The 22823-nt window shown below is 38.9% G+C and overlaps 1 protein-coding gene across 4 annotated transcripts in view; it reads left to right on the forward strand.

Moving 5' to 3' along the window:
* Positions 1-22823, forward strand: part of LGI1 (leucine rich glioma inactivated 1) — a 29014-nt gene that overhangs the window by 1216 nt on the left and 4975 nt on the right. For 2 of the 4 annotated variants that reach the window (XM_048311727.1, XM_048311725.1), the window contains exons 2-5: positions 15462-15910; positions 16300-16371; positions 20170-20241; positions 20345-20416. In XM_048311727.1, the coding sequence (XP_048167684.1) occupies positions 15720-15910; positions 16300-16371; positions 20170-20241; positions 20345-20416 (407 nt within the window). In that variant the 5' untranslated portion in view covers positions 15462-15719. Of the gene's footprint in view, positions 1-15325; positions 15920-16299; positions 16372-20169; positions 20242-20344; positions 20417-22823 lie in introns of those variants that run through there. The other 2 variants (XM_048311726.1, XM_048311728.1) reach the window with 2 other exon arrangements.

A 22823-nucleotide genomic window follows, 5' to 3' on the forward strand; every position in this document is an offset into this window, starting at 1 on the left:
TTATCCTAATTAATAATTTAAATATATCAAAATAAATAATGTATACCTTCAAAGCTGTAATAGCAGGCATCTTTTTGTTGTTCCTGTCTTATGGAAATGACAGACTGCTTTAGTGTGAATGAATCCTGACATGATTCTGGAAACTGGGCCAACATATCATTGATTATGCACTTTGAAGAAGAGTGGGAAAGGTAGAGGAAAGATTTACAATTCTTGAATCTCTTGGCATTGTATTGTGACCACAAAAGCCTGCATATAGAAAAAATACAGTTTCTGGGACAGGAAAATTCTGCAGTGAGTCCAACTATAGCAACTGCTGTAGATGCTGAAGTTATTTTATAAACAGCTTTTCTGAGAATAGCAGCTAGATAATTTCATCTTGCTATGCTATGCTTTTCTGATGTCTGACTGTGTTGCTTGAGAACATCACCTGACTGCTTTTTCTATGTGGGCTACAGTAAGCTACAGCTGGGGAATGGGTTCAGAAATGGCCTCCTAAGTAAACTGGTAGTTGAAACTGAATGTGCCCTTAGCTCTTGGTGTGTGTATTATACTTTGCTCCAATGGGAGTATCTCCGTAGTTTAATTCTAACAACAGTATATTTTGACACCAAAAAGGCAGTTCTGTCATACGAGTCCCACAGGACTGGAAGATACAGGAAAAAGAACTGATGAGATGGGCATCATTCTTTACGGGGCAGGAGGTGCTACCATTTTAAGTTGGATTTCAATGACTGTACAGCCAAACCTTAGGAGCACAGCTTTCCTTTACAAGTAAGTCAATCTTTGGGTTACCTGCCACTGAAGAGAACATTTCTTTTGAACTGGCCCTAGTGCTCATCTGACCACTCCTGCTGAACTACAAAATTTAATTTTCTGCCACCCTAGCTCCTGTGGCTATCCTGCTGTGATGTCTGATGAGTAATCCTGGTGGGGCAAAAAAATGTTAGGGATGGAGGGATGGGACAGGAGGGAAGTGGGAGGTGAGAAACACAGGCTGCCCTTTCAGCAGCAGCTCTTTTAAATCAGCAGTAATGTGAAACAATAGTCTTAAATTACGGTAGCCCTGAACTTCGTGGTCAACAAAGGAGAAAACATCACTGTACCTTTTGCTTTAGTTCTGCCCTAAATCTAGAATGGGCTAAGTATGAGACCTGGTGTATCCAAAAAATTTAAGTCAGACATGGTACATACATTATAGAGATGCAGAATTCAAAGTATTATACCTGACATACTTATTGAGCTGTTCCTAAAAGGTCCTAGTATAGGAGATTTCACAGCTTAAATACCTTAATCTTAACCTCTTAGGTATAAAGGGGTTTTTCCTACTGTCTAAGAAAAATCTTCTTTGTTGCTACTTGCAATTATTTTTTAATGCTCTGCACTAGTTTGTACAGAAAGCAAGAACTGATCATCGTTTGAATAACATCTTTAGATTCTGGAAGACATATATCTCCAGCTTAAAAAAGTACTTTAACCTTTCTATATGGATTATGTATTGGAGAACTCTTACATTTTGTTGCTCTTTTTCAGACTCAGATTTCTCTATGTATTTTTAAGAAATACTAAGCATAGCTGTTTAGTCCTTAACAGTATTTAGCCAGGAAGAAACACATCAGCCTTCCTGGAGAAGATGATTGCCTCGTAAGATCTTCTGGTAAAGTTGTTTAAACTCAACGGCCTCTGATCTGTTGAATCAAAATTACTTTAGTTAGCCAATTAAAAAATTGTTCTAATTTTTAATGAAGCAAATCAGAAGGCTTTGCCAGCAGGCCAGAAGAGGCAGCTACCACTGGTATGAAGAGCAAGGCAGGGCAGTCACTGACAACCACGTCCATTGTGAGCTGTTTGCCAGGGACTACATTTGAGTTTGACTATGAGACAGTAATGTGGAACCATCAAGAATGCTAGTAAAATTGAGATTTGTCCTGTCTAATCTTTCCTCTTTCTCCATTAAGTCAGTTCTTTTGTTCACAAATGAGGAAATTACTTTCTAATGTTTTTTGATATTGGCACCTTCCTATCTCCTACATGTCTATGAAGTAAGTTGCCAAATCATTTATTTTTGTGTCTTCATTGTACAAACAGTACTTTGGCATCTGTCATGTTCCTGATTTTTATCTCCTCCTATTTGAAGCCCCCTAGTAATTTGTAGAAAAAACAAGTAAAGCTAAAAATGGATGTTCACATATGCCAATAACATCACATTCAGTAACTGTAGCTCTTTTTCATTTAGAGGTACGCGTATACAATTTCAGGGATGCAGTGTGCCTCCCAACAAGCCCTGAGGAAGGTATACACTACAATCAGGCAACTGTTTCCCAAGTTTAAGTCTTCCTGACCGTCAGGGAAAACCAGTGGGGCTGTTCAGGAGGGGCAGTGACTCATGCTCACCAGTTCCCATCACTGGCACTGGTCACTCCAAACTAGTCATTAAAGACTAATGATACTCTGTAATCATCTAGAGGCTATGTGGAGATAGCAGGCTGTTGCAGTGCATATCTGTTTTGTCCAATTCAATAAATGGTGTGTTCCACATTTTTTTGTCATACAGGGAATATCAAACATGAAGCTTAACTAGCCACTAGATGTCAATGTTGCTGTGCTAAAAGGCAAATGCAGTTTTATTTGTTTGGCTGGTAAAGTAATTTATTCAAGAAAAGAACTTCTTTATTTAAAGATATTTCCAGTATCGAGTCAGTTACAAAAAGTAATCATAGACAAGCCCATGCTGTGTCCATTATTTTGAGATCAGCTGTGCAGTTTTATGCTATTTTGAAGTTGCAATTACCATTTCAGTGCATAATCATTGTTAGAAAAGTGCCTTTGAAAAAATAGCATCTGACTGATCATCAGTTTCCTTCCTTGTTCCAAAATCCCAGACCTTTGTATAAGTAGCCACAATCATTGTATTGCATTTCACTTATTAATAAGATAAAATAGAACTAATAATAGGATATCTAATCCTATTTTAAGATTGAATTTCCTAAATTCCAGTTATCTGTGGACATTTTCTTCTTAATTATTCCTGTTTAACACCATTGGATATCAATGTCAGATATGTTGTGTGGAGACAGAATTTCTAGAACATGAAGACTTCCAATATGATAAGCAATTTGGAAAACAGTTCTTTTGAAAATTTGTACATCTGAAGGCAGATCTGACAGATGATGGCATTTTAGAAGGACATATGAGGTAGAATTTGACCCATGGACCTTTGTTATTCCTGGCTCCTCTACTTCTAGGATGAACAAATCACTGCCAGTCTCCACAACTACTTACTGCCTAGTGCACTGAAGGTGCTAGTTCTATTGTCTGTCTACAGAGCATTTATTTTGAGACCAAAGTTTGGAAGTTAGTTTAATAAACAGTAATGGAAAGCTCAAGAAGACATCAGTGGACATCTCAAATTCCAGACTAAACTTGTTCTGCTCTTAGATTTAAAACAAGTATCAAAGGCTCTTATTAAAAATAAAGCTGAAACTTTCTGTTGATCTGAAAATCTCCCAAGAAATGAAAGATGAGGAAATTGCACCCTTATTCTCAGCTGATCAATTTGGTAAACAGAATCCCAGTTTAGGGCACAATGTTAGAAAATACAGCCTAACCTGATTTATTCCCTTAGCTCCACCTCCTACGATGAAGATAAGGCCTCTCAACTTCACACATAATTAACAAGATTTTTTCATTACTGTTGACAGAAGAGCAGCCTTAATCTTCATTATCATGGACTGAAGTAGTTTAAGTCCTGCTCAACAGTTTATTTGATGGTAGCATTACTTCCACTCTTAACATGTTAAAGAATCAGATACACTGTAGAAGAACTATAACTGTTTTAATTCCCAATATCTGTTTTAGTTTTCTTGCCTGTGACTACAGAGTTATGTAAGAATCTTACAATAGTATCTTGAAAATCAGATTGCTTCATTCATCCATTCACTTTGTTGCACTTAAGGGAACACTCAAAGCGTCAACTTTGATCCTAAAACTTCAGTGTACTTCAAAAAATATCATTAAAATAAAGTTTTCTGCAAGCCCTTGTTAAGATGCATAATATAAATAGTAATGGTATGACCCTGACTGATTGTAAATAATAATGGTATGACAGGTATGACTGATTCAGTTATGGAAATAATAAATCAGACTTTCATAAAAAAATAATTCTTAGAATCAACTCCCCATATTATCTCTGAAGTTTGGGCTTATTTTTGAAAAACATACAGAATTTTACTAAATAAATCCTCCAGAGATTTATTATGTAGACTCCTGTCTGGTGTCCTTTAATTGTCACTGCTAGTTCCACGTTTGTTGTGTGGCAGGTGATTTTGGTCTCCAGATCTTAGTCTGGCAGCTCTGCTCAGAACAAAGCTCACTACAAGATTACACATGCATGGAGGCATGCATAAAAAAGAGTAGTGACTTCAGCCTATCAGGAATTTAATTTAAAAGTAATTACTAGTATGTACAAAATACTACTGCTTAGTTTTATCAACTTGCATTTAAGTAAGTGGAATACAGGGACTAACTCCTCCACCATGTTCCAGTTTTCATTTGAGGCAATTTTAGAAGTTCATTATGCTTAAATTCCCTGAAGTATGAACTATTTCCTAAGAGAGCAAAGAATGCCTAATCTTACTTTTATGGCTAGATCTGCTATGGTGGAAAGTGATTGATGGCATCCAGTTACATAAATACAAGAGAAAGGCAAATTTGTTTTTCCAGTTTGATATCCGAGTTACTATATAAGATGAAAAAATCATAGCAAATAATAAGCAAGAGAAGGAAAATCCAGTAACATGGAAATAAATAAAAGAAAACAACTGACAAGCAAGCAATATACTTATTTTCTTTAAATTACATTGTTTCCCACTGCATTTTTTGGTGGGGGAAAAAAGAATACATGAGCAAAGTTAAAGTTCATTGCATTTTTAAACCATAGTGGAAAAGATACGCATTCCCTGTTTTCCTGACATGCATTTTTGTGCATAATGTCTGCCATGTATGTATATTCATAATATTCACTTATGAGAATTGAGGAAAGGTACAAATCATTGACAGGGAATGTCTGGGATCTAAAGTCTTCTGTATAAAAACGTGACAGACAAGTCACTGTAATCTGAATCATGCCAGCAGTTAAGCACTATTGGTGTACCCAGCATTCTACATAACCTGGAAAAGAAAGGTGCCTCGTAGTCTGGGTCTAAGATTTAATGTAATAGAGATATACAGTCTCATTCCTGCAAATATGTTCCAGAAAACACCTGTTTTTTAGAGATGTGTTTCATCTTAACTTAGAAGTTGAGATCTTAACTCAGGAATTCAGAGGGCCAGTCCTGAAAACTGTACTGTGGAGCTGGTGAGTTCATCACAGTGTTTTCCACTGGTTGTCCTAAAGCAAAGAAAATACATCAGAGATTATTTGCAATATACAGTGCTGCAGTCAATTGTTTGGAATCTCACAGTCAGATTTTAAAAAACTAAGGTATAAGAGCATAATATGATGTAATGATGATGGAATCAACCCTCACTTCATCTTATTCTTTCAGTGGGATTACATAGTAAAGTAATACAGTAGCTGCATGTAGAGGCTGTTGGTATCTAGGTTGAGGTGATCAATAACTGATCCTTCAGTGAAAACTGAAGGATACAGGGATATAAAAAAGTGGCTCTGAGCACTGAAGTAGGATGAATCAGTTAAAAATTCCTATTTCACAGTTTTTAATGAACGTGCTTATAGAGTACCGCTGTGAGACCTCATTTAATTAATAATACCATGAGCCATTCTGCTACAACTGACCTTTTATTAGTAAAGTATACTACTGACTGCCAGGGTTTGGAAATAATTTGGATTATATTTCAAATTAAATACAATTTTATGTTATTTAATCACCAGTATCATTGAGACATGAAGTACTGAAATACTATCAACCTTTCTATTGAAAGTATTTCCAGGACACTATTCATTCCATGGCACCTAAGTGGAATGAGAAAGATAACTATCCTAAATGGCAACCATTAGTCTACCTTAGCTACAAATATCAAGTTATGTTATTTATAGCCAGCAACACTGAGCTGTGCAATATCCACAACTCTAGAAGTAAAAATGGCAAACTCAAAAAACCACCAAGGAAAGTATCTATGGCAAGTAAAAGGAAATAGGAGATCCTGCTACTTGCTGAAACCACATTCAATTTGCAAGTTATAAATCAAAATGTTTACATTTACGTATCTAGGTGACTGTCTTTCTTGAATGGAAATAAAACATAACCACATGGAAGATAAGGGTCAGGATGTGAACTGAGATTTGAGTGAAAAAACATTTCCTTTAGCATATCATGAAATATTCTCTCAAGTTTGCATTACACTGGCCTTAAATATACTGCTCATAAAAGATGGATTGTGTTATTTAGATTTATATTAGAATCTGTTTTAATATATTTTATCAATCCATGCCACTCTTTCCCTGTAAAACTTTTATTTGAACCTCAGCAGACTGCCAAAGACTTAACACAGTCAGTATTTGGCAGGTTTCTATGAGTCTGTTAACAAAAGCAAAATACTATTCTGACTACCTCATTTATCTTAGATATGGTCATAATCCAGCCACAAATGTTAAGAACTAGAAAAAGTAAGAAGACTATTGAAGCATTTCGGTATTTTCTTACTTGAAGACATCAATGCCCACAGAAAAATATGCCCATACAACAGAATATTAAATTGTTCTCCCATTTAAAAAGAAGCTAATATGCTATTAATATCTGAAGGTACTGTTGTACTGTGATCTAACACTAGAGTATGAAAAACAAAGCCTTAAACTTATGATGACATCCATGATTCATATTGATTTGCAGTTCAGTGCAGCCTTAAGAACAACACAAATACCCCATCCTTGGAGCCCGAGTCTTCATGAAAGGGCATCACAGCCCTGGTCACAGATGCCCATCAGCTGCATCCACATGGATCCTTGGCAAAGAGGGATTTAGCTGTCTTTGGAACATCACCCATTCTGAATCTATAGCAACCCTCCTCTAATATGTGAAGCTATTTTTAGCATCAGGGCAGCCTTGAAAACAGCAGGTAAAGCATGAAAAGAATGAATAAGTGGTTGTGGTGCTTGCCTGTGAATAGAAGCTATATATAGCTCTTGAGAGAGATCTTAATATATATGTATATATATAATGTGTATATGAAGGGATATCTGCCTCCCTGAGGGGCAAGCAGTGGTGTCAGAAACATAAAGTAGAGCATTATTACTACTTGTGACCTTAGCAGTTATCTAGAAAGTCATTATTTACAATTGTTCCGTTAAAGAAAATAAATTGTTAATGGAATTGGGTATCTTTGATCCAGTCTTTATTTGCAATGAATGTATAGCCTTCATTTCCCTAAGTGAAGGAAAATTGAACAGCAGGAGACTATTTGCAGCTCCAAGCTCTTTTCAGACATTACTTGCTTCAAGAAATTCTTTAGGGAACTTCTCAGGTCCCCCCTTCCATGCTTAGGCGCCAACATCTCGGTTTCTGTGATGTTAACTGTTCTCTTGAGTTCCCATTCCTGGGGGTTTTTTTTGTCCTTGTCTTTTTCTCTTATATATTCATCCATTTGCTTCTAAAAAAAATCTTGGGAAAAAAGGCCACATGTGCCTTTGTTTAATCAGTACTGTGTGCCATTTATTTAGCTGGGGAGCTATATTGCTTCATGAAGGAGCTTATTACTTCTTACTAATGTGTTATATTGAGGCTGGGAATTAGGCCCTCCAGTTTTAATGACTCTTTGCCTAAATCACAAGGGCAGCAACAGTGGAAACTTACAGATGCCTACAAGTGTTTGGTGTCAAAAAGAAAGTCAGCTGTACAGTATTTGGATTGTTGTCTTAGAAAAGTGATAATTAGGAATCATTTTGAACTCTAAGTGTGAATGTTACCATATTCAAGGTAGAGAAAATCCTTTCGCTTCTGAGCAGTCATAACTAAAACATGTATTTCTCTGTTGCTATGAAAATTATATTTAAAACTACAGTCAGTTCTTAGATAAAGATGTTGTGTTGGTTTTGTTCTCCCACTGCAGAGGGAGAGGGCCAGCAGCCAAAAGAGCAAATCTTTTCTTAAAGCTGTACTAAATATGTACCATATTGGCATATGAGCAAACAGATGTAATGAAATTTTCAGCCCTCCAAAGTCTCCTCTGCAGGGTGAATGTGGTTCGTAAGAAAAAGGGACCTTGGAGTTCAGCTTGGTGCAGTATTTTATTTGATGGAGAATCTGTGCTGGGCTTGTGCAGTGGCAGCCTGCCTGCCATAATGTAGGGTGGGATGTCAGGCAGAATTGGTATTTGCTTGAGGTAAAAAGGATTAACTCTTACTGAAATAAGATATTTTTTCAAATTTCTTGAGTTGTTGAGAACAATAAAAACATCAGTAAAATACACTTGTGGAGCTATCGCCAACAACCCCGTAAAATGTTTCAGCTCTGATCCAAATCTCTGCTTTGTAAAGCATGTTGATTAGCAATGATGAAACAATAATATGTGTTTGATGAGGCACATCCTTCCTATTGTGCAGTTCATTATGTCAGTGGCACTCCAGCAAGGCTTCTACTTGAAGTATTTCAGTGACTTCAGTGGCGCTAAGATTTATTTCATTGTAAATTATTCAGGACATAGAAACCTTTTGTTTTTAACAAGTAAAGACTTTCTCCTCAAAAGCTTGTTGTCTCTGCCATGTAACAAATGAATTTACTATGTACATTTAAATAAATAATATTTTGTTACTTCTTTTCTGTTTGCAAAATGACAAGGATAATTAAAGACAAATTTATAAAGATTAGAATAATTCTTCAGGGAGCCAATGCCATGAAAAAGTACAGAAGGGCATGTAAGATAGCACAGGTCAAGGAAAAGATTTTGTAACACGCCGTCTGTTTTTAATTAGCATCTTGGCAAACTGGAAGAGCTCAAACATTTTTCCATGAAGAAATGTATTATAGACTTTTCTAGCTGCCAATTAAATGGCATTTAGCTACACTGACAGTAGTATGTTGTTTTGGGTCTGTAGAAAGCACTTGCTCATGCTAGAAAATCTGGGACATTTTGTTTTGGTTTCAGGGTTCTTACTGGATTTTCTATCTCTCCTATTTTGAATGCAGGCATGAAGGATACCTTCTATGAATAAATACCAAATTAAGAGTGCAAGGACCTGGCAGAGTGGAGATGATAATTATGAAGTATCAGTTTGTATACACCTGTTGAAAGTCTGTCCTCCAGTTAAATGATAACTTTTAAACAATGGTAGCTAAATACTGGGGTGTTTTATGAGGTTCATATATATGTCCTGTTTGGTAGAGACTGAGGTTTGACTGACAACTGCTTTGTCACCAGTTCTGCCTATGGTTCATTTAAATATGAGCATTTGTAACTTGAAACTGCCCCTCAAGCATGCGGCTCCCTATACATTTTCTCTATCAGCGAAACCAATGCTCTCTGCCCACTCCTGTCCTCAGCTGCTTGTTCTGGCTCTAAAAATTTTTTTTTTTTTTTTTTTTTTTTGGCGGGGGGGGGAGGTTTGAAGGATTTGGACTTGTTTAGGGTTTTTTTTTGTTTTCTGGTTCTTTTACCAGCTAATTTATTTAATCCAGTTTACAAAATAGCATTAGAGCAGAAACACCAGCAGTGAGCTGTGGAAGAGAGGAGAATCCATAGTACTTGGAAGAGCTGGGAAGAGAGAGACCATCCTCTTAAGGAAAGCATTGCACAGAAATACGTTCTTAAAATCACCATGCCAGTTTTGAAGAAACTTGCAATTACAAATAAAGCATAGATTCTCTCACTAATATCATGGTTTTAATGTCTGATCAAGCCATCTATGTAGGGGGAAAAAAGGCAAAAAAGTAACTTGCATATTTGAACAAGACTTCTCCTCGCTGAGAGGTTCGTATAGAGTGCACTTAATCTTACAGTAGGATGTATGCTAGGTGATGAGTGTGATGTCAGTTCCACTGAAATGGATGGGCATATGAGACACGTCTGTCTCAAAAGTGTCTCCATTTCCAACATAGGAGAAGTTGATCTTCCCTGACTAAACTACAAATTTTCTTGCAAGTTGTCTTGAAAGATTGGAAAAAAAATCCAGATTTCTGCAGCTGGTGGAAACCTTGTGTTCTTGTATATTGTTTCCTTTCTTACACTTCCCCCTGTATTAGGTGTGGTCTCAGTTCCTGCTGTGAACCATGAAGTAGCACAGCTTCATACATCTTTGAATTGGGCTCTGGTTCGCTCTTGAGCTTGTATTTCTCTTGAGCTCTTTCATTTCTCCCCCAACTTTAAATATCCATTGTTAGCATTTTCAAGGCAAAACACAGACAACAGAAGCAAAGCAAGAACTATTTGTGTAGGTCTGGAAAAAAGTGGCTGGTTATCAGGAGAGCAGTTGATGCTACTGGATTGTATTTGCTTGGTAACAGAGCTTAGAAGCAAATGAAGCATCAAGAATCATAAGGATGTTGAAAGTTCTTATTTGCAACAAAATAAAACCTAGAAAGAGATTAATTTTCCCTGGCTTCCCTTTGAAAGAAATACATTATGTATCTGTTTTTCATAAAGAGAGATCATTCAGATACCAGTACATCTCTCCTGACATACTTCTTGTCATTGGCAAAATTCTGGTGTACGTAAACCAGTGAGCAGTTCCAGAGACACCTGCACATTCACCAGGATATGCTCAGTGGAGCAGGTGTTGTACATCGCTATGAAGTTTTGGCCATGAGAGCTCACTTCAGAGGTGATTGCTTCTAAGTCCATAGTGAACTGTGAACTGGCTACTTTATGTAAGGGAAAGGAGACCACCCTCCAAGTCATTCTTTCCTCCAAAGCTGGCAGCAGTTAAGCAGCCATTTCCTTGGCTTTTTGACACAGGAACTGGCCTGGTTGTTCTGCTTTTAATGAAACTGGTGTAATAAAGAAGGATACCCATAATACGAACCTGTATAGACAGGATAGGACAAAGTCAGCAAAACTCTCCAAATAAAAAGTTTTGGGTAGTCTTGTGATCATTCCCAAGCTTGTCTATGCTATGAGCTGTTGTAAAGGCATCTCAAGTTTTATTATGCCTAACCTGCAGAAGGCCTCTTCCTGGCAATGGCTCTTGGTGCCAGATCCACCAGGAAGCATAATCTTTTCAAAACTGTTTAGAATTCACAAGACTTAGTTTTGTTTTTTGAAAGTAAGCCTCATTCTCAGCTGCTTTAAATTTGCCATTTGCTGCAGAATTTCTTAAAAGGGTGGAGCCAAGAGAGCAAAAACTCAGACTCATGAGATATTTTAGGAGTCTTTGATCTCAAAATCCTTCTGCTCCAAACACAGTAGTAACATAGCAATGACAATGTTTTGTTCTTTAGGAGATCCATGAATACTGGGTGTGATTCAGACTATTGCCCATCTGTGTGGTGTAATATTATGGGCTTAACACCAAGCACAGTAAAGTCTCATCATCACCATCAGTGGATTTTGGATTATGTATGTGCAGACTGCTCATCCTGAACAGAGAAAAGGCAACACAGTATTCTAAAAGTGGGATGAAATTAAAGATAATTGCAACAGGATATGGATCTGCAAAGGGAAGTGTACTGAGCATGAAACCCCAGGAAGCTTATTCAAATTTTGTCATGTGTTGGTAGTCTAATGCAAATATGCAAATATAGCCATTGGCGTGGAGTTAATACCTCAAAAATATTAAATATTTTTTAAAATAATTTTTGGTTCTATATTCTGACCATTTGTGTTTGCTGTCCTCAAATATTTTAGCAAGCAGGTTTACTTGTAGAAAAACTAATATTTTAACCAGATATTAGAGAACACATGCTGAAAACTGTATGCTTAGTAAATAATAATAATAATAATAATAATAATAATAATAATAATGATGTATATGTTTGCTCTAGGAACAAAGCCTAGAAGTTGTGCTAAGTCTGACCAAAGAACGCAAGCAGTGGTCGGTGGTGAATACCTCTAGTGGCAACAGGCAAAAGTAGTTTTAATTTTGACTCATATACTTGCACCAAGATTTTTACTAGATGGTTGATTATCATAAAAAAATTGTTGTTACCAAACAATTTGGATACATTGGAAGGAACAGCAATTTGTTTCTTACCACGCAGGCCAGAGCGTGGGAAACGACTGGTCCCTAAGGAGTAGTTGGCTCTGGTCTACACCGGAGAGGTGAAATATGACGGCACATTGGTGCAGGAAACACTGCAGCCGCTCGGCTGGGGCCCGCTCGGCTACAGCGAGGGCTGGCACGGCAGGGGCCGCGGGGCGAGGGAGGGCGAGCGGCAGCCCGGGCGCTCCCTCGGGCCCTGCCTTGTCCCCGCCCGGCCGAGGCCCTTCAGGACGGGCGCCGCCCGGGGCCGCCGCGTTGCCGGGATACGGGGCCGCGGCGAGGCGGTGGCGCGGAGTCCGCGCCGGCCCCGAACAGTGTCCCCCGGCCGGCGTCCCCCTGCCAGCGTCCCTTTACCCAGCCCGGAACGCGCCTGACCGCCGGCCCCCTCCGCGGCACGGCAAGGTGCAGGGTTTTCGGCTAGAACGTCAAGTGATGGGAAGCAGACCGAGGAACGCATCCTCAACTCCCTCATCCCCCCTGCTGGAACCTTGCTGAAAGAAAAATAAATGAATTTTGAATCCCATTGTGCCTACTCAGTACCTGAAACACCCGGGAAAACAAGCAGGGAGCAAGAGGCGGGCGCTGGTCCGTGGGCGCAGCAGGCCACTGCCTGCTCTGTTGGCCCCCAGACAAACAGCGATGGCATTGGCAAAGGGTGAGCCAAGTGTCGCCGGGCTGGAGAGAAGCTATGCCACCGAAAATCCATGAACCAATTTGTTTTTAAACTGCTGCATGGCAAGAAATGAGATGCTGAGCTTGGCAGAAAAGGACTCTGGAAAATGTGATTATGCCTCTCTTTTGATGGGGCTGTTATAAATATTCATAATATTGCAATTTTGGAAAAAGCGGTTGTTTTGGCATGTGGTTTGGAATAGAAAACTAACTTCCAGGCGGTTCTCTGCATGGACAAAACTGGAGTCAGGTTACTGCTCTGCTGCAGAATGTGCTTTTGTTACTGAAGAAAACGCTACACTGCGAAGTTTTCAGGACGTTCACAATGTGGTTGGAGTATTAATTAAAGAGAAATGCCTAGGTAATTGATGGTGGATTTCAGTGAATGAGCCAAAGGAAATGAAACACGGGGTTTCCCCATCAGTGGCAAAATATTGCCATGGCAATGGGTAGCTTTGCCAGGAATAAACAAACAAACAACAACAGGCTTCTTTCAGAAAAAAAAGTTTAGAGAATTTTCTGTTCTCACCTCACCATGTCTGTGCCATTGGACATCTTGGAGGGGAGAAGATGGTGTAGCCTACTTATGCAAGTCTCACAGATCCAGCTCCCTTCTTAGTAGGTACAACTAGATCATTTCCAGAGTAAGAAGTTACCCTTATACTGGGGGATGGAAAGGCATTAACATTTGCTTAATAATTATTTCAGTGCCTTGGCTACTGTAATTCTGTTCCATTTTCTTACAGAAGGTGGAAGGGCTCAGAAATAACCCAGGTTTCTGTCACTCTTAGCTGGTGGTACTTCAGGAGAGACTGCTGACAGGGAAGGTTTTCTTAAGAGCAAAAACATTGGCCCACACTTAAATTAACAAAGAGCTTTACAAAAACACAACAGAGAAAGCATGGGAGCTGAGAAAGCACGAGCTGCTCTTTCTTCCACGGGCTCGGATGCCTGCCTGTGCACAGACACTGCTGTCCTCTCCCAGCAGGGCCTTTGAAGGTGGCCATCTGCCTCTGAAAGCTTTCTGGACATTTCTGGCTGCACCCAGAATCCTACAGTCCCTCAGAGGGTGCAGTCCCAACACCTGGTGTGAGCTCTGAGTGTCTCCCCTCATCGCAGGGAGATGGGCTACAGCCACCTGCCAGTGAAAGGGTTCAGCAGTGCTGGTGTCCTGCCTTGTATCCATAGACAATTTCCTGCAGTTTTGCAGTCTCTGCCCATAGCCTGTGAAATCCCTGGTGGGCACTCATATCTGGATATGCACTAAGGCCTTGCTGGGATTGTTCCTGAGGAAGATAGACATGGCCTGATGTTGATCTTGTGATTTCATGGCTTGTAGAGCAGAAGCAATGGGCCAGAGCCAGGTGGCCATCAGGTGAAATCAAAGGAAGGGTAACCAGAAGTCAAAAGAGATCTTATCAGGAGATCAGGTTGTCACCTGGTGAGGAGACAACATCCATGTGATGGAGCCAATAGTGAACCTGACTGTATTAAATGTCTGTACCACTGGGTTGACCCCAGTAGTGTTTGTGAGCTGTCTAATGTAAACAGTCCAATGGAGAAGTGTTAAGACCTGTTAAAGTTTGCAAAACTCTTCTAATAGCAATACTATATTGAACAAAAAAATCATCCCATATGGCTTCCCAGCCATTTGGCATTTGTTAGTTTTGTCTTACCATTCTTAATATAGTAATGCTTAGGTGCTGCTTAAGTTCCCTATACAATATTTAATGTAGTTCACTGTAAAGTCTTCAGGCTGAGGACTGTATCTTACAGAGCACTCAAACCACACCTAGCACTCATTTTGATTGCAGCCTCCAGGCAGGATTGTAAAGGTTCATTATTACCACCAAGATCTGTCCCTATCCTGTCACTTTTCAAAGAAGGTCCATTCTTAACTATATGTTTAACACAGCTGGTATTTAAATGACAATTTGCTTTTTTTCCATCTAAAATGATCAAACCAGTTCCAAGCAAATACATTTTTTAACTTGAACTTTAAATTAATGTTGTCCATATAGAACTATGCCTTATCCCCCTATGCCTTTATTTAACCAGCTCAGAAAACATGCAACAAATGAGAAGTGTTCTTTTTCTGAAAAAAAAAAAAAAAGCTGTCTTTGGGGTCTATTTTGCATGAGAAAATATTTTGTTTAGGAATGACAGTCAAAGGCATTCTCTCATACATTGTAATATTTTCCATGTGTGGCAGCTTGTTTTTCAGTGGTACAAATATGTGCAATAAAGGCCGAGGATAAAAATTAATCTAACAGTTTTTGCAGCAATGCTTTTGATGGTTTCATTCTATTTCATTTTGCTGTGGATACTGCCATTAGTTCTGCTGCTTGCAATATGCGAAGCATAATTCTGAAAGGTTCATGAGGTTGTAGGGATCCAGTAAGAGATGACTGATTTCTCCCCCCACACACATACACTCCACCCCACACCCACTCACCCACCCACCAGCAAAACATAATGCTGTACTATTTTTGGAAACAGGGAAAGGGCCTCCCTGTGAAAACAGAAAGCAGTGTATTTCTCAGTTACATCACTTTGCAATCTAATGCTGTGTTGTGCTCAGTGTTTTTGTGGTGATGCAAGTCTTTTTTTTTTTCTTTTTTTTTTTTTTTCCCTTCAGCCGGTTGGATTTTCCCCATCTTACAGCACCTCGCAGGTCTCTTCTCTGAGCAGTACGTTGCCTGAGTGAGTGGAAACATACAGATCAGCTGCAGGTTTCTATCTACAAAAACAGAGTGAAAGAGAAAGAAAAGGGTTGGGAAAGCAGAGACAAATATTGACCTGGACTTATAGAAAGACATCCAATGGCTGAATAAAGAACCCTGTTCATGTTTTGGGATATTCTTTCAACTGGCTGGAACGAGAGCGGATCAAAAGAATGGGAAATGCCAGCAGACCCTTTAGAAGAATTGCTTATTTCTTATGCCTTTTATCTGTGCTTTTGCTGACTGAAGGGAAGAAACCAGTGAAGCCAAAATGTCCTGCCTGGTGTACTTGTACCAAAGATAATGCTTTATGTGAAAATGCCAGATCTATTCCTCGCAGCGTTCCGCCTGATGTTATCTCACTGTAAGGGCTGTAAGCATTTGGTTATTTAATTTATGATTTAAAATGAACTAGGATGTGTGGTGTTTTCAGTGCATACAGAAGGATGCTTGCTGCAGGGAGTACCTCCAGCATTCAGAATCATCAGCTAGTGTGTTAGAATTGTGCTGCATTATTGAATCCTGATTTTTATCTCTCTTTCATCTGTCTGTCTGTCTGTGTGTCTGTGTATGTGCACACATCTCATTTTATACCTTCTTGTATAGTACATGAAACCTGTCACATTATATTCGGGGGGGGAGGTATTTTTTTTTACTTATATAAATAAATTTCTCTGTGATGACCAGATCAGTATTATAACCATAGATATATGAGGCTACATTAATGTATGGTTGTTTTTTTCTTCTTTACAGATCCTTTGTGAGATCTGCTTTTACTAAAATCCCAGAAGGGAGTTTTTTGCTCACACCATCTCTGCAGCTTCTGTGAGAAATATTTATATGATACAGTTTTTGTTATGAAATGTATATGTATTCATAAATATTTCAGAAAAGGCCTTAGTATTAATTTTATAAGAAACAGCAGCAGAAGATTTATTAGATCATAAAATACAAGACTTTTTAGCAATTTGAAAGATAGTGCAGTGCATGTTTAATTTTTACTTTGTATTTTGCAAGGCTATCTGTTGTCAGTGCTACTTTGAATGCTTACATGCTGAAGCTTGTGGTGACAGAATGTATGTTATCTTCATTGTACTTTAATTAACATTACAGTAAGGACTTGAGTGTTGCAACAACTATTCTTGTTTATTTTCTGCATTCCTGAGACCTGATCCCAGTATAAAGCTGCCCATTTGCAACTCCCATGGCCTGTGAGCTCAGAACCCTTCAGATCAGGCCCGTCACTGCAGTGGGACAGGTCCTGAAGTCCTTTTCCATGTAAAATTGCCATTGACTTCTGTGGAAGTTTAGTCACTTCAGTGGGAGTTTTGCCTTCATAGCACCTGGAATTGACCCTGTTTTTTATTTTATGTTATTAAAAGTAATGACGATTTTTTTCCAATTAAAGAAACTGAAGTTGTTATTTCAAAATCAAATACTGTTAAGAGGTATACATGGAAAGAGAGTATTTTGGGATGTTTAACTGTTAGCTGCATTTCAGCACAGGATTTTTACAGGCTCACAGGATTTCCTAGAAATGTGGGCATACGATTATATAATTGTGAGCTATACAGAGGTAGAGGGGGTGTAACCTGAACTGTTTATAGTGGATGTGCTGCCAGCCTGACACACACCCAGATTTGTCTCAGAAATCCGGCAAGGCAGACTCCCCAGTGTGATCAGAACCAAAATCGGATGTCTGTCCCAAACCGACTTCCCGTGCACTCTGGATGTGGTCAGAGGTGTATTGTTGATGTATTGGAGCTCTCTGGCTGTTAAATTAAACTGGTGGCATACTGACAGCTGAAGCCCTGACCCTGGCTGTACTCTGCTACCTCAAGTGGAGCTGATAAGGAGGTGCAGACATACTGTACAATTTTGGATACAGGGTAAATAGGTAAATGCAGTTACTATGGAAACCTAAATGCTTTTCCATGGTGCTTTATTCCAGAGAAGCTTTTCCCAGGTGGTCATAGATCACAAAAGGGACATATTTCACATAATTTCTGCAATGGGCCTTTCAAAGGAGAGGAAAAAAGAAAAAGCAGCAGCATTGGTGGAGCTTGTATCTGAAGAGAGTGAGTAGGACATCATCTCTCTTGGCTACGATACACCACCTACACTTAGCAATCCCACTGCAAAGCAGGCAGAATTTGGCATGGTGGAGTAGGACAGACACAGTCATCTTATTTTGAGTTATTATAGTGCCTGGCACAGTGGGCTTGGGCAACATCTTATGGCATTTTGGTAATGATAATAATTTCCATTTCTACTGTACAAAGAAATGCATGTTCTACACTGCTGTTCATCAATGCTGCAACAAAATCTATGACCCCAGAAAAGCAGGGTTTGTTCCACTATGGGCTTTAATGAGTGATCTCTTTTCCAGATGTATTTTTAACATGGTAGTTGAGCTGCTTGCCATCCTTGGAATGTCAGGCTGCTAATCTAAGGCAAATGACTCCTGAAACACAGACCATAGGAGCAAAATTGTATCTGTGGGGACAACACTCCAGTTTGTAAATGGGAAAGAAAAATTTTCATATTTGGAAGAAGATAGTAAGGGAAATAAGACTATGGAAAACTTACGTTAATTAAACATTACAGTAAGTTTTAGCTTTGCGTGATTATAGCTATATTACGGTAGGTTTAATTTAGCCAACAGCAAGATTTAGCAGCTTATATGTATTTCTATAATAATAGAAATACATATAGAAATAGTAATAGTCTCCAGCACTATGTTTTTGAAGTCCAAATGTAACTGGGTATCTCCAATACACCAGTCACAGATTTCCAAATATGGAATATTTCTGCCACTATTACTATTTACTACTATTTTTAATGTAGTAGCACCAATGGTCTCTGGAAAAGTCATAGTCTTGAGCTAAACACTACTCGTTACTCCCAGTCCAGGAGAGCTTTTCTTCTTGTGTAGTATGGATGGTATGCTCTGTGCTCTTCATGTGACAACAAAAATACAAAGAACCTACACAGCTATGGTGAAGTGCCAGCAGGAGTGTTCCCTAAATGTAGAGAAAACCTCCCAGCTCTCATCTTCAGCACTTTTATCTCTGTATATTAGCAACGTGCTGAGAGTGCCCTTATAAACTGATGACAAGAAAGCCCGTAGAAAGAAGGGAGGTAATCATGGCATCAGGATTTGCACCTGCTAGCACTGTGCTGTTCCTGCCAAGTGAATACAGTCCCTAGATACAGTGCAGTACCTTCAGCCTCTATCTCCAGAAGTAGCAAGTATGGTGTTTGAGTACAGAACGGAGAAAAACCACTTTGTCCATAAAATACATGTGATACAGCCGTTGGGGAGAGGTATGAGTTGGGAGGCCAGTGAGCTCACCAAGTGTGAGACCTATGCTATCAGCCTGGCAATCTCTAAAATAGCAATACTGTTTAAAGAGATACCACTCTGTTCTCTAAATTATACAGTAGAGTGCAGAAAAGGAAAAATTATCCAGTCAAATCACATCAGAAAAGTAAAATTAGTTGCAGGATTTAATAAATTGGTTTTCTGGTTCAAGGACTCTACAAAAATACTTGTTTTCTCTAAAATTGAAGTACTTCTTGATTTTGACAAAAAGGAAGAATTTCCTGCTTGTATTTTTTCATACACTTCATATAGGAACGTACCTAAAGTGGAAAAAGCACAATCTGCAACAGCCAAGTGAGAAAATAAATTACCTGCAATTTATTCTGAATGTAAACTTCAAAATAAGATATTAACTCATTAAGTGGTTAAATTAGTACTTGGAAATCTTGCATTCCTGAATGTCTAAGGACGTCATCGTATGAATCTATTTATCCATCAGGTCAATTGATTAAAATATAGATGTGCATGTAGTATTCCACTGGGGTAAAGGTCATCGTACTTGATGATGTCTCACCACAATAAAAGTGTGGCGGTCCAGGGCTAGATTATAATGGACAAATGCAAACACGGCTGATAAGCATAAATAAAGCTGGAAAAATCAATGCTAGTCCATTTTTAATGCTTACAAAATTACATAAAATGAAAGTGTTGCTGGTACTTTTACTGTTAGATGCATACACTAAGAGTATCTCCAAGAGGTATAATGAGGTCTTAAAAATAATTCTGACTTAAACACTGACTGAATTAAGAGATTTTTCTTTTTTTTTTCCTCAGTAACTTCTCAGTACACTCAGGTTAAATACACTCACAAGTTTAACTTAAAAGTTAAAGGATTTTCCTTCCTGTCAGTGTTGCAAATTCAACCTGATGTCTGGCTAACCAGCAATTTAAACCACGACAATTTAAACCTCTGTAGTACTTGAACATTTCATTGTCGTCCTAATATATCTCCAGAGGCAGTTGTACAATCCCATTGTTTCACTGGCATGATAAACCCACGTTTACATCCCACAGAAGTCAAAGGAATTTTATCAGATGGCCCCAGTTGACAATGGTTGGATCCTTCCCTTTGCACCACACTATGGTGCTATATATCAGCCTTACAGTCTTACTTACAGTGCTTGCACAGAAAAAACATGAAACCAAGCAGTGGAAATTTGGCCTACCATGGCTTGCTGAACCATTTTCTAAAGCTGCTAATAACCTAATGGCCTTTTGTTTTGCATTTCTTTATGCAGGTTGTTTACGTCCAACACTTTTGATGTTATTAGTGATGATGCTTTCATGGGCCTTCCTCATCTGGAATATTTGTGAGTGGACAAAAGTATATTTCCTGGCATTATTGAGTAGAGGGGTTGGGCTTCCAAGTTCCAGGCATTGCTCTGACCAGAATCACTTTACGACCCATTACAGGTTCATAGAGAACAACAGCATTAAGTCAATTTCAAGAAATACTTTCAGAGGACTGAAATCTTTAATTCACCTGTAAGTAAAGTGATTGAATATATTACTTGGTGTATTTAATACAGTAACTGAACCACTGTGTTGTTGAATTTCTCATTTTCATATATAACTGTTCATATTATATAAGTAGTATTAATAGTAATTTAATTAGAATGTTAATCTTTGTGTTTCCATCAAAGACTTCCAAACTGTGGTATGTGTAGAAGGCAAAGAAATACATGTTAGGCAGTAGTTCCCTGACTTTCTCTGCTTGGGGCACAGGGGATTCCCAGCTGAGCATGTAGAAGCAGGGAGGAGTATGAATTGGGAATCTTGGCACTGATGAGGTGAGTCCCAGTTTGGGACTTGGAAAGGAGGAGCTGTGGTTAGGTATGTGGGAGGCTGAGGGGTGGACACACACCTCTTCCCACGCACCCTAGTCTGACATGGATCCAGGAGAATATTGCAGTCATTCTTTGGACAGGCCATCACTGTCTGTGCCTGTGTCCACTTCAGACAGTAATAGTATCCGCAAGAATTTGACTAAATCAAACTTGAAAATAACCCACCCAAAGCAGTTTTAAATAGAACACTTGCAACAAGATGTATTTATTATGGCTTACTGATCTACTTCTTCCATTCTGCACCTACCCTACTCAGCATCCTGTCCTCTCCTGCATGTGAGCAAGAGCTTCCCACAGTTAGGATCTGTCACCCGCTGACACTGGGATCTGCTTACCATTCCTTGTGTGCTGCTCAGCCCTTTGGCTATCTTGGAAACATGGCCAGCTCTTGCTCTCTGACCTGCTGCAGCCCCTTGCTACATTAGATGGGAGGGGAAATTAGTCCAAGGCACTCTGGATGCCGATGTGGCAGTAGGAGCAATGCTGCCCATGCCCACACCAGGAGGGGCATTTCTGACACTGTGCCCAGCAGGTGAGACACACATTGGCAACAAATACCTGCAACATTTCACTGCAAACAAGAGTAGCATCCTTGTCTCTGAGCTAGGGAGACAGTTTTTTATGCAGGCTTTTGTCTCTTATCTTACAGCAAGTTTATCTTTTAGTAATAATTGTACTTTAATGAGGAATAAATTTTTTAAAAACAAAATACACACTACAAGAAAACAGAAAAAAATACAAAATAAGAAAAGGAAGAAAAGGAAGCATCTGTAGTGTGCCTGACATGGATTTATACCCAGTTCTGAGCATCTGCATTCTGAAGCATGTCATGGGGTGCATGTCATAGGCAAGGGAGTGGATTCTGACCTTTTGGCCTTAACATGATAATCTCCAAGAGGGTTTTGAAACAGGGTCATTTAACTTTTTCTTTCATATATTTTGACAGAGGAGAGAAAGCAAAGGTTCCATTTTAAACAGTTAATGCATAACTATAATTGTCAAATTGCAATTTACCACATTGTCACCACCTAGTAAATGTACCATAAAACACTTTATGCTTTCCCCTTTGGTCAGGACAAGATTTACAGCTGGCTGAAACCAGGCCTACTGTGGCTACTTGTGTAGATAAAGTTACTTACGGAATGACTGTAGGTCTGAGGAAGAGGAAGGAGAGAGGAGAGGGAAAGAGGTACATAAGAAGGCTGTGCACATCCAATAACAATCCATATTAGAGGTCCAGGCAGAATTATACTGTTGTCAGAAAACACAGATAGCTGGATAAGGCTGGTAACTGGGAGCCTATCTTCAAAATATTTATGCACGAGTAGCTTTATATTCACAAATGGGTCCAGTACATTATTTATTATATTCATTTACTTATTTAGTAGCTGCTTCTCCTAGTGAACAAATTGCTTTTCTAAAACAGAGGAAGGCACAGTTTCTTCTCCACAGAGCATTTAGTCCAAGACTAATCTCTTGTCTTGCCTGTTACATTGGTTTCTGGGGATGTCAGGAGTTTCACGAGAGAAAACATATGCAAAAGACAGAACCACATTTGAGGAGGAACTGCCATTTGCATGCACGTTTTTGGGGCATAGATTTGTGCATCATGCTGCTCTTGTCCATGGAGCACTATTCACAAAGACAATGAGAAATTTGTGGAAAATAACTGCAGAGGCACCACTAGTTTAATTTGCTTGCAGAACCACTTGCCATCTTTTGGGAAAAATTGCACATACACATTAATAATGATCATTTGGCACCCTGAGGCACTTTTCATTTAAGAAACAAGAGAGTACTTGTGTACGTAAAATATATTTAAAAGAATCATAGTAAATGAGCATGCAAATAAGTTCTATGAAGTTAGATAAGATGAACTTTGTTCTATTTATTCTATTACTTCCTTTTCACAACATAAATTGTGGAATGCAGTAAGCTATCCAAACATTTGTACTTTTATAATGCGATTAACTTCAATAATTACAGTGTCTCCTTATTGTAAAAGAGAGCCATCTAGTATTTATTCTTGTGCAACAGGATTTATT

This window comes from Corvus hawaiiensis, chromosome 8 (genome assembly GCF_020740725.1).
Source record: "Corvus hawaiiensis isolate bCorHaw1 chromosome 8, bCorHaw1.pri.cur, whole genome shotgun sequence".
Classification (NCBI taxonomy): Eukaryota; Metazoa; Chordata; class Aves; order Passeriformes; family Corvidae; genus Corvus; species Corvus hawaiiensis.